The 17,588-nt window shown below is 37.1% G+C and overlaps 1 protein-coding gene across 2 annotated transcripts; it reads right to left on the reverse strand.

Moving 5' to 3' along the window:
• Positions 1–229: 229 nt before the first annotated feature.
• LOC128236013 (zinc transporter ZIP4-like) lies at positions 230–17,435 on the reverse strand. 2 transcript variants are annotated; one of them, XR_008261218.1, is made up of 16 exons: positions 16,742–17,435; positions 13,541–13,784; positions 12,881–13,008; positions 11,333–11,444; positions 9,044–9,148; positions 8,565–8,695; positions 7,997–8,171; positions 7,413–7,582; positions 6,833–6,932; positions 6,486–6,544; positions 6,132–6,224; positions 5,702–5,819; positions 5,294–5,446; positions 2,967–3,154; positions 1,076–2,449; positions 230–1,018 (listed from the first exon to the last, which is right to left on the reverse strand). XR_008261218.1 is itself a non-coding variant. In XM_052950802.1 (15 exons), exons 1-15 carry the CDS (start codon positions 16,976–16,978, stop codon positions 2,324–2,326), a joined length of 2,139 nt encoding a protein of 712 aa, XP_052806762.1. In that variant the 5' UTR covers positions 16,979–17,435; the 3' UTR covers positions 230–2,323. The 2 variants fall into 2 exon arrangements, 1 of the variants encoding a protein (XP_052806762.1); XM_052950802.1 differs by having other exon boundaries at positions 230–2,449.
• Positions 17,436–17,588: the final 153 nt, after the last annotated feature.

The raw sequence follows: 17,588 nt of genomic DNA on the forward strand, positions 1-17,588 counted from the left end.
CTTCAGAACAGATATTTTATCTTGACGTCATATTTTGACGTCAGTTTATTTGACACTAACTTTTTGACTTAATAATTATTTCGTCGAAACATTATTTCCTCATTAATTTTATACAAGAATAAACAAAAGCAATATATGCGTGCTTAAACTGATATATATTTTAAACCCAAAATAAGAGTATGTGACCTTTAGTGAAATGTGAGAAGTTAATGATACAAAAGAAAATAAAGACGGTTTTTACATTTATTTTCCGCATGGGCGACATGTATATAATGTTTTACGGAATGCATTAAAATAAGGCAAACCTTCCGCATATATATGATGTACTCGTATATGGTACGCATAGCTTGTATGAAAGTATCTGGCTATAACACTGTATGCGCTTCCACGACCAACGCTGATTGTGATACTAGTAACAATATATATTTACATAAATAATTAGCATTTTGTAATGTCACCTTTTCACTCAATTCATTTAACGAGCAAGCACTTATAATTATTCAGTTTCATATATGTATATAAAGTTATTATCGACATGTACTTCGTAGCAACTACCACCACATAGCAACTACTATATTTATTTATCGGCTGGAACCTTCTCAATCATTATAATAATTATACAAGGGTTGTTCGCTTTCAACCACAGCAGATAAACGCGAAAGTTGCTGTATCAAAGAAACAAAAGAAAACAAACATTTAAAAAACAAATTAAAATATGGTTGACACAGTCTGCATAATTGTGAAAAGTTCGAAGAGACGAAAGGTGGGTAGAAAGTAGACCATATTGAATGGGGTTTCCCTTCATATTAAAATCACATGAAATCAGACCATGAAAGCGACCCCTAAATGTAAACTTGATTTAACATGTATAAATGACATATATAACTAGAATAGCGACCCCTAATGAAATGTACACTTGATGCCCTCTTTCTAAACCAAAAGTATGACCATATAAGCTATCCCTATATGTAAACTGGATTCCCCCTGTATTACTCACAAGTAAACCATAATATCGAACCTTATATGTAAACTGGATTTCTCCTTTATACTTCACAAGTAAACCATAATAGCGAACCTTATATGTAAACTGGATTTCTCCTTTATTTTTCACAAGTATTACCACATAGTGATCTCTAAAAGTAAACTGGATTTCCCATGTATAAAATCACATATATTTCTAGAATAGCAGACCTTCTATGTAAACTGAATTTGCCATTTCAAAATCAAAACTATGACCATAATGGCGATCTCTATATGTGAACTGGATTATAGGAATCTGGGTGATCGGATGTTGATGATGAAGAAGAATATATTAACATTTAGCTTACAGCCCACGATTTACATATAATACCAACATGTACATTTTATAAACATTTCAGGTATAACAACTTTCAAAATGAGTAATAATGTGTAAACAAAATACATGTGAATATATTATTAATGTGAAGTAACTGTTTGCAGCATATCCAAGTTAACTGTTTGGTAAATATTAAAATGTATTTATTTAATAATCGAGGCATTATGTTAAATGTGTTTGATATACAAATTAACTCTTTAATATTCATTTTTCATAAAAAACTGCCGTCTATCAAACATAGTTCCCCAAGTTCAGTTTACGTACAATTATAATACATTTGCTTATAACGCGAACAATTAAGTAAATGGAGAAAATTGTGTAGTATCTGTTCTGACGCATTTCAAAGCCCATATAAATAAAACAACAGTTTTCTAACAATAGTTTCATTTTCACTCGAGGTAAGCTCGATGTATTTGGAGGTTTGGATTGCGCAAGTAATATTGCTTAATATATAGGTCTTAATTCATGGCATAATCGACATTCTAGAAGAAAATGGAATTCATCTTCGAGTGTATTACAAGACTGACATTTTCGGTCATTTCTTTGGTATTTTTGAGGGCTTATGCCATCTGCCCATTTCTATTTCTAATCTATGTGAGGCTACTCTTAGTCGTGATAATGCTGTTCTGAATTTAGTGTGTATGGTGTCTAAATCTGACTGATAATCAAAGTTCGCAAATAGTATATACATGTATGTTGACGCCCTTGATGATCATTGTAAGTATTCATTCCATGTCACTTTCTTTAATATTGATGATGGAGTTTGCTGAATTTTATCACCATTTGAAATTGTACAAACATTTACATTTACTATTGTAAAACCAACGGAACAAATTTAATCCTTTGTAATTTAATACAAGTGCTTTCCTGAATGGGAGTTTAGGCTCATACTCGAGAACATTCGTAAGCACCACCTTGTAGATGTTCTCTCCATATTTGGCTTGTATAAATATGAACTGGATTCTATTATAACTGGATTTTCTCCTCGAATATGGCTAGAATGAGCATCATGGCGACACCGAGGAGAATTCCCACGTTGTTGAGGAGGAAATCTCGCACGGGCTCCTCAGATCTGAGCAGCAGTTGCGGCAACTGAAATACGGACGTGTTCATGAACGACATTAATGTACAATTTCAAAATAATTGGCGTCATTATAACATGCCGTTTTCATAAACTTGTCAGAGACTGAGTGTAAAACACTTCTTTCCAACATTTAAACTACATGTATAACATGAACAGTTCACACGGTCAGTAGTTTAAAGCTATTGAATCTGATAGGATAATAAAACATCGATTTTAGATTCCGGATGACAGCGAAATAGGTACCAGCAGCCAATTGTACACAACATTTATAAGTTATCCACAGTTATCTTACACGTTTAAATGATTTTTTTGGTTGATAGTTCTTCTTGGAAAAAATACTGATCAATCAATCAGCAATTTGGCTATCTTTGACAAAACCAAAGAAACCACCAGTTTTATACTATGTTGTTGCCGGTAACTGTATACAGAATACTTAAGAATCATGCAATGCATTAAGAATCTTAACGCATATTTTGTGTCAAAATATGAGTTTAATAATTTAAGATACACCAATGGCCAACATACCATATTCACGAGAGCTATGTACAGAAACATGCCAGCAGTGATAGCGACGATCCACAGCTTGACCGAGTCATCGGCGGCAGCCGCCAACCCAACGAACAGCCCCGCCAGTGCCGTCAGTGAGGAAAGGAAGTTAAAGGCCAGCGCCCGGCCGAATGATAGTCCGGAGGAAAGAAGAATTGCGAAGTCGCCTACAAATGGAACGGGAATTTACAACTACATGATTATTTTATATATTATATAAATATATATTATAACGTATAAAACAATAATTTCGAAACATATTCATAAGTATGTTTTGGCGATATCCAGGATCCGGAGACAGTGATCGTGTTGATGAACCATGAATGACTGTTAGAACGAAGAAATGACCAGCGCCGTCACGAAAGGATTGAAAATTCACCTGCAATGTGATTATACAATCAGGAAATAAATACGAACCGGGAAACTATCGCCCTATATCCATTCTCAATACTTTATCAAAGATATTTGAACGACATATTGCGTCTCAGTTGCAAATGTTTTTTAAGAGAACGGATATTATACACAAAAATCAGTCGGGTTTCCGTCCAAATCACTCTTGTCAGACTGCATTAACCCATCTTATAGATACTTGGTTGAAGGGTATAGACAGTGGTGATTATGTAGGGGCCATTTATCTCGATCTCCGAAAAGCATTTGACTTAGTCGACCATGAAATACTCTTACACAAACTTAAACTTTATCACTTCACAGAAAGGTCTATGAAGTTATTTAGGTCCTATCTGACTAACAGGATGCAATTTGTGAAAGGGAACAACATAAATTCAGAGAAAATGAAAACTATGTCGGGTGTCCCTCAAGGATCAATACTCGGTCCCTTACTTTTTCTAATATACATCAATGATATGCCTTTAATTTCTTCCAATTCATGTATTGACTTATATGCAGATGATTCCACGTTATACAAAATAGGTCCAAGTATATTGAGCATTCAGTCAGATCTACAAAAAAGTCTTAATAGTGTGAGCTGTTGGTGTGAGACAAATAATATGTCAATCCATCCATCAAAAACCAAATGTATGATTCTATGTACTAATTATAAGGCATAACATGCATTGCAACTTGAACTGTCAATAGATGGATTGTCAGTAGAAAACGTGAAATGTCAAAAGGTCCTCGGGGTGCATGTTGATCAGACATTGTCATGGCATACACATGTTAAGACTGTAGTGAATAAGCTTAATTCAAAATTGGCACTTTTAAGAAGAATAGCATATTATTTAACAGACGAGATGAAATCATTGTATTATAATGCATATATCATGTCAAACATGGAGTACTGTTGTAGTGTCTGGGGACTTACACATTCCTCAGATACCACTAAAATCACTAACATTCAGAAAAGAGTGATTAAGCTAATAATGAAGTCGGGAACTAGCCACTGTGGAAACATGTTCAAACAGTCTGGGTTGCTATCTTTTGAAGACAGGTCATCTCTCATTACTTGTTTTCAAAAGCATGAATTGTTTGACTCCTTCGTACTTCACAGAATTGTTAACATTTGCCAAAAATGAGCACTATAACTTGCGTTCTTCAGAAAACAAGGATCTTTTTGTTGTAAAACCTAGAACAAACTATATCAAAAATACATTTGCCTATAAAGCAATGAAAATTTGGAATAATCTTCCTACATACATAAAATGTCAAGATAAGCTACCAGCCTTTAAACATGCATTAAAAGGCTACTTATTGGCAAAATAATTTTATCACATGAACAAAAAATCTTGACACTTTATTTAAATCACATTATAATGAATAGTTCATTGTTTACATGAATTGTGTTAATGTACGTATATGACATTCTTGCAACAACTTGTAATGGATACTACCAAATATGTAAATATATTGATTGAATGTGGTTTTACTGAATATATCTACATTATTTACAGTATGAAATTATTGTAATTTATAATCATCATATTAAACTGAGTTGTGTTTGTCGAAGAAATGTATGATAGTGATAGTGTGATTGTATGTTTTGTATGTTGCTTAATATGTATAGTACATGTGTTTTTGTAATACTTTTTGTGTGAAGGCCATGCTGGAAATAAGTAGTATGTCTGTAATGATTGTACACTTAGTATGTAACCTTCGTTAAATAAAGTTGTTATTATTATACATTTTTTATTTATTTATTTTATATAATGTTTTTTTTGTTTTTTTATTTATTTTTTTTTGTGGGGGGGGGGATTTTTTTTGTGTGTGTGTAAGATAAATTTACGACGCGACCGGAGACTTTCAATATTGGAACCGGCCGCCAGTAAAATCGCTATCACTAAAATATTTACCTAGTTCGTGCGGAAGTTCATGACAGAACACAGCAATAGTGGTCGCGACGCCGAGGGACAGGCGTGTGGAGAATGCGGCTCCGAGCGCCATTCCGTCCACGAAATTGTGGATCGCGTCCCCAACTATCACCATAACCGCTATTGTGGACAGGCCTATAAGATAAAAATGGAGCCAAGCGTATTTTATTATTTTTACACGAATTGGGACACAATATGAAAATATAAATAGACAATCGTTTTGGCAGGGCTACGCTTTAATAGCGCAATCACGCACCCACTCAGCAGTACACCAGTATCACCATCCCGCCACAGTAAGCAAACAAAAATGGAAACTACCGAATTATTTCCTCTGACAAATCGTCAACTCGTAGCACAAGGATTCTAAAACGTATAAATTCAGAAGTCCACCTTGTTTCTGCGGTTTATGTTTCATGTTGGAAACGGTGTCCACTTTTTCTTGATCCACCAGATCATTTTCTTTGAAGGACTTGAACCCCTTCTGGTACGCCTGATCAACGACCACCACCTTCAAGGGAGTAACAGTAAAATACATGTCTTCTAGAAACAATGCCGTGTAGTGCGCCAACAGAATGAAAAGTAACTCTCATAGGCTTGTTGATGTTCCTATTTCTGTACGAGTAGTTTCTCTTGGATACACTGGGGAATAACACTGGGCTGGCATTCAATATAGGTCTTAATTTGATCTAAGAACGATGTAGCTAATCGGATTACTTGTTATTAATAACTGACCAATAGAGTGAATGAATTCAATGATGTCTGACTATAAGACGAGCTTAAGTTGAATATTGAATACCACCCGGAGGTTTAATTGTTATACCTGTCCGTTGGCCGCCTCCCCATGCTGTGCAGCCGTCTGCATACAGCTATGACTGTGTCCGTGGCCACCTGAACTTGGATCGGATTGATAACGCTGTTGAAAATAAATATTGGGTATTTAAATTTTCGATTTGTGATAAAAAAAAGTCAAACTACCGATCAACTCCGATCGAGGTATTTGTAACAATCAAAGCTTTGAAATGATCGAAAAGAACATTGGGGATCTATTTAGCAATTAATTAGTTTTAAATTAAGCAAAATAAACTACACATGTCTGGCCTGAATAAACATTGTAATAGTGAATATTATTAAGTAACTTGAATAATTTAACTGTATTAAGTTATATTCAGCTTACCAAAAAACTAGGACGGTACAGGGTTATGAGCTTTTCAAACAGATAAAACACGTAGATTCCTGAAATACAGGGAAAACAATACATTATCTCATCCACTATTCAATCCTGATTATAAGCATAAGTGTCTCTTTCCTACAATGCATTCTTGCGAAAAGGAGTATTTCTATTGTCTATGTTGTTATTTGTCTGTTAGTGCCTGTCATTTTTGATTAAAATTATGCCCATAATAATGGTAAGAAAGAGTTATTCCAAGCTAAACCTGAGGTGGAAGTCATCTTAAGAGACAGTCAGTTTTGATTGTCATGCGTTCTATAGTCACAGTCACTACTCGCGCACGTGAAGCGTACCTGCGCACGTGAGAAGGGAGAACCAGACGTACGGCTCCATCGCCTCGTGCTCCTCCTCTTCCATTCCCTCCTCGTCACCATGGCTATCGACACCGAGCGCCTATTTTTTATAAGTTGAATGTATATAGTGATGAACATCGCTATGATAAAACAAATACGGCAATGAAAAGAACAGCTACATCAGCACGCACTTTGGTCCGAGCGTCCTCTTCCCGTCCTAACGTCCAAGAAAACAAAGGCACATGATGATCAAATGACACAAACATATAGGTATTAATACATAATTGCGCACATGAAACATGAAAGGGTGTGCGGCTCCACGAGCATATACCCCCCCCCCCCCTCCGTCTTTTTTCATCCGATCACGCTCATCCTGACCCTGCGTCCCAAAAACTCGAATACTTTCTTAATCAAATTAACACAGGACCTTATTAACTGATTCGTTATTCATACCTAGTCTGAAATTGTCTCAACTGCCACGTTAACCATCACATTTATGCTTCGTAATGGCCGTGTCTGGCGCACTGTCTCGAAAAACTCGGGCTCCATACTACCTTAGACCACTCAAGTCAGTACTTACAACCGGAATAAGATGCAGGAGAGCGTCCGCGTACAGAGTTCCGACGGCGAGACCCAAGAAAACGGACATAAGCACTGAATGGGCGACCGAGCCCGCACAGCGGACAAACACCGCGCCGACAGCCGAGCATGCGCACACGATCAACGTCGCCAGCGTACCGTAACCGTATTCTGAAGGAGAGGGCGTTATATTTGGCAGGTGACTTGATGGTTTATGGTTTCGTTTTACTAATGCAAATAAATACTTTTGTTTTACGAGTTCATGAATGAATATTTGAAGATCGTGTTAAAATGTGATAAAATTACTAGAAACTTGAAAAAGTCATTGGTGTCAGATTTATTGTATACTTTCTGAATGCAGTAAAGCACTTTAGATTCAAAACGTTACCAGTTTCGATTCTGAAAACTACTTGTTCCAAATCCGAAAGGTACCAGTTTAATCCCAAAAGGTACACGTTTCGATCACAAAAAGCCCGGTTTCGTCCCAAAAAGTTTCAATTAAGATTTACAGCGGCCATAATGTCAAAACCGTTACGTTGTCTATGGATTTACAAATGGAAACAAATATAGTGTCAATTTCCATACTTTCGGCGTCCGTTGGGCCTTGAACCGTTATTTTTTCTGCATCTTTCACACAACTTCCGGCCAATTTCTGTTGAAGTATGGCCGGACAGAGGCGCCCAATATCATCCCCGGAAATGGCGACCGGGTCCACGCTAAACACCGAGTACAGTTGGTCCGCCGTGTAACATGTGGTCTCCTGAGAATTTAATTAAAAGAACATAAAGATAAATATATCCCTTATTTATTTAACAAGTTCAATGCTAGGCGAATCAATAATTATTCAAATGGAAGCAGGCATTTTTATGAGTACTTTATTATTATAATAAACAGCTTGACTTCATAGAAAAAAACAGCTTGAAGACTTTTGTGTTATTTTGAACTATTTATCAAGGACGTTATGAATAGTTATGAATAGTGTATTTTACACTTAATCATTATCGATTTGTGTCTAGATTCTAGGTTAAGAAAAGGATGTTTCTATGTTGTAAGCTGTTGCTTTTTCAGCTACCCCCCCCCCCCATATAATAACTTGAATGTTTAAAACATTTAAAAAAACTACGTTTGTATGCCAGTGATTGTAAACTTTTACCCAATCGTGTTTCAAGAGGAACGTTGAGTGGTCCGCCTCCCGTCGGCGTCGTCGATGAGCGTCGTCATGTCCGGCGTGTGCCCCTGGCTGCACACTGCCGATCTCAAGTGCCGTGAATATCTGTTCCAGGTCTGGTAGGGAGAAAAGATAATACATCACACATCTTATAATGAAAATTTAACATCTTAAGAGGGTGTTGCCGGTCTCCTCTATGCCGGCGGTGGTATCGGGCTGCGCACTGCTGATCTTTGGCACCGTGAACACCTGCCCCGAGTCTTCTTTTGGAATGAAACAGAACAATGAAAACCCAATAAAGGTGGCGTCGGTTGAAAACAATGTGGTCACGAATGCGACTGATCAGTTCAGACAATCGGATCACGCTCGTTTAGTATTACTAAATATACATTTACGGACATCAGCATAAGCAGTTTGTTTTTTTCTCGGAACAGTTTTAAAATATAAACACGTTATACACAGACCTGCTTCTGTGACGGTGTCGTTTACGGCCCCAAGTGTCTCGAGAAGGTGGTCCGTGAAGAACTGTGGCCATGGCAACAAGCGACACTCCCTCGACACCGGCCATCCTGTAAAGAAGTGATGGTGGAGGTGTTGGTGAACATGTTTGTGGTTGTGCTGGTAGTAAACTAATAATTATAACGTATAATTCTGGCGAAAAGGTGTAACAAACATTTAACTTTTTCCACAGTTTGGTAAAAAAATGTGAAAAAATGAAGTCCAGTTATGTACGTTTACGACTATTCTGAATAAATAATTATGTTAGTAACTTGTTCGATAAATAGGCTTGCTTATGAACATAAACGAAGAAATTGAGTGCCTAAGAAGGTCCCCTTGAGGCTCTTTTATATTTATATATATATGTAAGCCTATTCGGCTTCCTTAAAACTTTCTAATTACCTTTGTCTTTTTAAGATAGTTCTTGTAATCATAATTTTGTAAACCCGGTATGACTATGGTGGCCTATTTCTGCTATCGTTCATTAAACATTCATCACAAGAGAACAACTATAACCACAATGTAACAAATCACAATGTAACAATTCATTAACATTGGTATAATATGATCACATAATTAAACCCAAAGAGAAATATAGTATATTTCTTTTATAGTGCATGCACATTAGTACAACGGAAGCAACGCACTGCAGCGTTTGCATTGGCGGTGTTCTCATGGCAACATATTGCACGAAACACTTTAAGAAAACTCCATTTGAAATAAAACACATTCCACATATCCAAAAATAGACGCGTGGCAAATAAATAAACACAATATATCAAATTGAGCCTACAAAAGCACATTAATTTATTAATACGACAGGCATATTTTTAAAGTTTATTGTACCAAAAAGTCTAGACAGCGATGTAATTCAAGCTGTTTATTATGCGTTTCTCTAGTGTACGAGACTGATTGAAACCTGTTGTTTGTTGTATATTAAAAGAAAATTATATCAGTATTTAATCAGTCAATCAGGTCCACTAAAAATAAAACGCTTTAATACATATGTTGATTGCATTGGCCCTAACAGGATCTAAATTGCTCACATGACTTCTAAGGGTTTGATATGAAATTGTCCACCTGCGTTCTAAGGATCTGATCTATTGTCAACCTGCGTTCTAAGGGTCTGTTTCTAAATTGCTAACATGAGTCCTTAGTATCTGATCTATAATTGTGCACCTGCGATCTAAGGATCTGATCAATAATTGTGCACCTGCGTTCTAAGGATCTGATCTATAATTGTGCACAGGTCTGCGTTCTAAGGATCTGATCTATAATTGTGCACATGCGTTCTAAGGATCTGATTTATAATTGTGCACCTGCGTTCTAAGGATCTATAATTGTGCACCTGCGTTCTACGGATCTGTTTCTAAATTGCTCACATGAGTCCTTAGTATCTGATCTATAATTGTCCACCTGCGATCTAAGGATCTAATCTATAATTGTGCACCGGCGTTCTAAGGATCTGATCTATAATTGTGCACCTGCGTTCTAAGGATCTGATCCATAGTTGTCAACCTGCGTTCTAAGGATCTGATCTATAATTGTCAACCTGCGTTCTAAGGATCTATAATTGTGCACCTGCGTTCTACGGATCTGTTTATAAATTGCTAACATGAGTTCTTAGAATCTGATCTATAATTGTCAACCTGCGATCTAAGGATCTGGTCCTAAATTGCTCACATGAATTCTAAGGATCTGATCTTTAATTGTCCACCTGCGTTCTAAGGATCTGGTCCTAAATTGCTCCTAAAACTGTCGTTTAGTTGCACTTATGCCCTTTTACATGACCTAACATGATCCATGCACATTTAACCCTGACTTATAGTTTATATAAAATAACCATTTTGGAAGTCAAAGATTGTGTTAGTGGGGACAACGCTTTTTTCAATAGTAAACGACCAAGGAGTTCCGATTGAAGCTCTGTATGCTAATGTGGATACAATTATTACGACTAGGTTTCATGAGGTTTGAGTGGAAATTGTGACTAAAATTATATGCCAATGACTAGCGCATACATTTGATCCGTGACACAATTCAAGGCATTGTATATAAAGACAGTCAAACATTCTGACCAAATTTAAAAAAAGAGATAACAAATGGCTTCTACGGATTGTTACCTGTTGACCCTACCCCCCCCCCCCCCCCCCCCCCCCCCCGCCACCGCCCGTCATGTCTACCTCTTAATCAGTTCACTTTTCGACACCCCGACCCCAAACTTCGACCCCTAATGGTTTTCTTTGAATACTACTGACCTCTGACTATATGAAGGACAACCAGCGACGCCAAGTGAGCGAGGTTGGAGAAGTTTGCAGTCCGCTCGACCGGAAGTGCCATCTCGTGGAAAACCACGTCCGCTCCCAAGCACTGAAAAGAAAAAAGTTTAAATTTCAAAGCTATTTGGGATATTTGGTCATACTTGCAAAGTTTATGCGTATGACCTCATATAATCGGCATTATGCAAAACGAAACAACATGTATGACAGTTAAAAAGTGCATATATTAAATATAACATATTTTTTATCGGCCTGAACAAATATGAGTTTAGGCATTCAACTCGGACAAGTGTGTTTTTCTCGGGTACCCCCCCCCACCCCTACCCCCAGCCCCCAGCCCTATATAATACAAGAAGCTTTCATATCAGAGTATAGTTTCCTGGCAATTTCTTTAACAACTTTTCTGTAATCAAACAACAAACATATGTATATTTTAAATAACAATGTGTGTCACGTTGCTTTACTTTAAACTTATTTTCAATTATATATTATGAACGAATACGCTTTTATTTTGTACAGACCGTTTTTCAGTCAAAGGCTATTTTGACAACCGGTCTGCTACGCTAGTCCAGTACAATGGACGCAATTATAATGCCATTGATCTAGAGGTTCTTTGATGTTTTTCTTTATAAAACATTTTACTACTTTAAATACCATGTATGGTAAAAAATAAATTATCGCGTCTAAAGTCATCAGAATTATAAAACACGCTGGCCAACGACTTTAAAGGTGCAATTTTAAACAATCACCGCTTCTTTTGTAATTTCAAATTCTATCGAAGAGAAAAGGCGCAATAAATCTTTCTCTTTCTACATTTGATGTCATCTTTGTCGGTGTCACCTCACCCTGAACGAGTTGAATAGAACATATAGGAGACCCAATATAGGTGAAGCCAATTTAAGCAGATTTTTAATGCATTATTATCTTTATGTCTTATGTTTATTGCCTTTAATGATCAAAACGAAATTATGATTTGTGATAAAAAAGTAAGGGATATTTTGGTGATTATTTTCAGCTGAGAATGGCTAATGCTATATTACATGTACACAAATCATATCCTTTTTTATCATTAAAGGAGCACAATACCTGTTACAAATATTTTCTTTTTCTTAATTGTAATGCATTTTTATGTTTAATTAAATTGACTTTTGATAATAAAAAAGCATATGAGTGTGTAGAGTTAAAATTATAAGCGATATTTGGCGTTTTTTAACTTTGTGACAACGTAGCTTTTAATTAAGAATACATTTATAAAGGCTGATATCTTTCTAGCTGTACATAAATCTTGTATTTGTTTTGTTGTGATTATTAAAACAATATGAGTTGTACGTAAAAACGCATTTTAAAAAACAAATGCGCCAACCACTATTGCACGCCTTTAAAGTCAATGGTTTTAACATAGTAATGCATTGAAATAAAAAACAAAAACAACATTTGTTCGCATCAACCATTAATGTGCCCCTTAAAGCTGTATTCAGGACTCAATATGGTTAGGGCGTCTACCCACCAAAGTGAAACACCACTAACATTGGGGTTAAATGATTTGCTGACAGTATGTTCGTCCTCCGAGTGTCCGTCCTCTGAGTGTTCGTCCTCCAAGTGTTCGTTCTCCGAGTGTTCGTCTTCGTCAGTATGCTCCTGTTGACTATCACTGGCTGGAATCATATTGTACATTTGTTTTGTTTTGGGAAATATTATTCCAAAAACACCCAGTTGACATAACAAATACATTATTTTTGAAATCGTGAGTAATTTTCATAAAAACTCGAATTACATAAACATCGTGCCAGAACGTACCATTTGGAGACCGTCGGTACTCTGAGCGATGTATTACTATGATAACTAGCGAAATATATGTAAGATTTTACAAAACTGCCATCAATACTTATAATAATGATGCATGTTTACATCACATTTTCAGCGGGTTAAAATTACATTTCTAATATTTCTTTAGATAAATTTAAGAGATTTGCTAGATGTTTTCTTGTCATTGTTTCAAATGGACTAATATGATTGTTTGTTTACCATTGTATACGCATACAAATAATAAAACAAAAACATACACACACATTTTTCAAGTCGAAACAGGCTTTTATTTTTGACTCAGTCGAAGAAAGTGTAGGTCCTTTCACACTAACACGTACTAAACAAAGTCGAAAAAACTAGAACTATCTCCCTTGAACGTACCTTCTAAATCAAGCATATCCAAGTACTCCTGAAATCGTTCCACGTCTATCCGGCCATCGGCGCTGATATTTCCGGTCAGCCAAAGTCGGCGCTCCTCGAAACTGGTCGACGACGACCGAACCTCCGAGTGACAACTTCCTGAAAGCGCTGGGGCGACCGCCAGGAGGTCAATGGACACCTGACCCCAGCATTCCTCGTCCACCAGGCCACTACATCCGGTGAGCAATAACGTCATGTTCAGGCACTGGAAAACCCAAAATGGCGAATAAGGCTAGCATTTTCTCATTCTAAAAAAATACTGGCTTTGCTGACTAGACGACCGACCGATCGACGTCCGAATAACCGATCAGCTGACGGGTCGATCAACAGCAAACTCATCAACCGATTGACAGATCCACCGATTGACCAACATACATGACTGACCGACCGACCAACTGACCGATTTATATCTAATAATCTACAAATAACGGATTTACTGACTATTTCCTGCTCAACAAAAGGAAGCTTTACCTGGTTTCATGGTGATACAAATGTTTAAAACTTGTCCAAATCCAAAACGTCCAAGTTAAAAAAAAATACAATATAGGAGAAAAAAAGTTTCGGATTAGAAATAATAAACAAATTGGGGAGTACCCAAAAACCTCACTGCCAGCACTTTTTAAACAAATAAATTTCACTTCTGAGGTAGGGGCGCAAGTCAAAAGGTTACGCCCCTTAGTGCGTCAAATCCTGGATCCGCCCCTGTTTATATGGAATAGCAGAAATTTACTTTCTATACTTATAGCAGTTCAGCCTTAAAACAACCAATGATCCAAATCAACGATTCAAAATAAAATATCTAAATAGAACACTTAATCAAAAACCGCCATTTCTAACTGAAGTTATTGATTAGTAACCAATTTTATATTTTGAACAGTGAACGTGACCTCTTCCGCCAAAATCTAATCTAAAGGTACATGTTCACATAAGTTTGCAATATTCCAAGCTGCATAGCTTGTATGCAATTTCCAACTCAAGTTATTAAGCAGAAACCATTTTCTATTTTTTTTGCATCAGGCTCCTATAAATTTATGTTATCGAGACATGTCATTCTTAGCTCAAGTTATTGAGTATCTTTAGTTTCTATTTTATTAACAAAAATATTAATCGTGCACCGACTGATCCTAAATGCTCTTCACATCAACTTTCTATTTACCAAGCTCCGTCGATATAATATATTGCAAGCAAAGGATATTGAACAAAAACCATTATTCACTTGTAAGCAACACCGACATTTACCTTGACCCCACTGATTCACTAGTTAAACGCATAAAATGTCTTCACATAAACTTCCTTCTCGAAAAGTTCCATCACTACCCATCAATTAAAACTAAAATAAACTTTTAAACCAACGACACCAACTTGACATTGACCTTGATCCCGCTGACCCCAAATTCCTTGACCTTCAAGCTTAAAGCATTTGAGCTGAAACTTTTTTTAACCAACGACCTTGACATTGGCCTTGATCCCGCTAACCCCAAATTATCTTAACATAATCTTCCCATCCAACGAGTTTCATCAATATCCTTAAAAATAACTGAAGTTATTTTTATTTATTGCTACAGCGACCTTGACCCTAAAAGCAATTGCAATGTAAGTCATGAAGCTTGCTACACACTAACTACACTACAAAGTATGTCTAAATGGACTTACTAAGCGGATTTTTATATATCAAAGAGACAGCGACCTTGACCTTATGAAGCCCAAAACAAATCCAAGGCTACGTCTTCACATAATTTACTTACTTAACAAGTATCATCACTACCCACATATTTGAAATAAATTTACTAAGCCTAACTACCTGTTTTCTAAAAGTTATTATGATTTTCGTATTTGTGAATGCCCCAGCGAGTACTGAACACTCGAATTATTAAAATGTGCAAATTCATCTAGTGTTTTAATAAAATTATATTGATTCAGAATCACCTTGCGTACTAACAATGTTGTCAACAAATTAATAAAAAAAATAATTTGATGACAACTCCCGAGTTCGTGCATTTGTAAACTATATTTACGGTAAGCACCATTCCCAAGTTGACACTACTTCAAGATAGACTACTAAATATTAAAATTGAAAGCATCCCCAATGCTCCACCCCACCACGTGTACCGTAAACAGCATTGATGTGATATCAGATACAGCGTATCAAATAGTATTAGAATTCAACCGACAGTTTCAGCAAACGAAATTGCAGATATGCAATTAATACGTAATAAGCATAATCATTTAAAAGTTCAACTTCCAAAGGTGTTTAAAAGTCCACCGCCTGTCAATCATCCGATTAAAGGTCCGCCTACTGCCACCCATCAGATACACACTTGATCCTTGCGTCTGATGTTGCGTTGACAATGTGTCAGCCAATGTGGTTGTATTCTTAGTCAGTTATATGTCTTGAATTAATATGTGAATTATTAAAAGGGCTCGTTCGCTACGCTCACTATATTCCTTAAACAAATTTGAGATTCTGCGTACCTACCATTACAGACCTTTCCATGAAGTGGTCTAAACTGCAAAATGGTAAGTCTCGGCGTATTGCGAGCCACCCTCATGAGTATAATGCACCAGTCGATTGTGACCACGCCCCCACCCCCCAGGTCCGGGGGTATACCGGGGATAGCCGGGGAAATGGCCGGTGTTTTCACCTTCCAGATGGCCCCGCAGTACCGGGTGAATGCGGTGGTTTTGTGTTCGCAAAAATATAGCGGGGATGGGCCTAACCTAGGGTCCCTGGGGTGCGGGGGTATTTGGCGGGGATTTAACCATCTCTTCGTCCCCGCAGAGGGGTTTCATCTGGGGTTGGCTGGACCGAAAGTCCAAGTCCCCGCTATTCCCTGGACCTGTGGGGCGTGGTTCAGTTGACTGTTGCATAAAACACTGATTTCAATAATATAGCGTGTTCTGCCGGTAGGGAAAGTTTCAGTTTACGGGTATTTAATAGGGGCCATTACAGACGGCGTTTAATGAATTCCCATATCTATTACCTCTGATTGTTTACGCTCAAAATTATTTCACAGGAAACAAGGGTTTGAGCCGTTCAGTTACCCAAAATAGAAGTATTTAGCCAAATCCAACAAGCCGCAGGGAATGCACAGACAGTGAAAACCATCTGTTAAACTATATGATTAAATTGTGTGTACAGATATACCGAATACCGGAACTTACGTAGTTGTGCTGACATGGGCCTGGAGTTCTGTCAGCATCACAATGGAACCGATTCACAAACACCGCCACCACTTCCTGTAGCCGCGTCTCGGTGAAGCCGGAAGTGTCCGTCACGTTCAAGTACTCCAGAATCTCCTCAAAAGGGTCAACGCCACCGACGTCCTCGTGCTCCCCGGAGCCACCGGCAAGTCGTGCTCCAAGAATGTACACAAGTGATAGTAGTATCCAGGTCTCCATTTTTGATTTAAGACAAACGTACTGTTATCAAAAAATTATTGGTAATATCTGTTCCGAACTTTGATAGGTTCTGTTTTGTTCTTATGTCAATATCTTGAGACTACTCTTTTTTAGTACTATAACACCACTGCCGTCGCAATCCTACAGTACTTCACTCAAGCGGCGTGTAAGCTTTCACGGTTTGCAGTTAAGCCTCAAAGTGCATCAAAAATAGGAAAATGTGAAGCCAGCGCAAATCTGATTGGCTGTTCAGTATCACATGTTACTTAAATATTGATTTTGGTTTTATTCAAGTAGACGGAATGAAAACATACAGAAGAACGGCGCTTTTGTAATTCCAACACTTTTAAAAGAAATGATTGTCAACGTGTTGCGTGTACCGGGCTATATCAATAATTTGTAAGCGATCTTTAATTTGTCACTCGTTTCAAATTTCAGGAAGCAAAGATGAAATCTAGAAATCTCCAACCTGATTGGTTTCTGTTCAATTTGTATAACACGTGTGCATGCATGCATATTAAAAAAAACAAAATGAAAATGTCAGGCGTTTTAAATCCGGTTTTCTATAAATGTTTTATATTTAAAGTGCCATTAATGTCATTTTCCTGAC

The sequence above is a fragment of the Mya arenaria genome, chromosome 5 (assembly GCF_026914265.1).
Source record: "Mya arenaria isolate MELC-2E11 chromosome 5, ASM2691426v1".
In the NCBI taxonomy this organism is placed as follows: Eukaryota; Metazoa; Mollusca; class Bivalvia; order Myida; family Myidae; genus Mya; species Mya arenaria.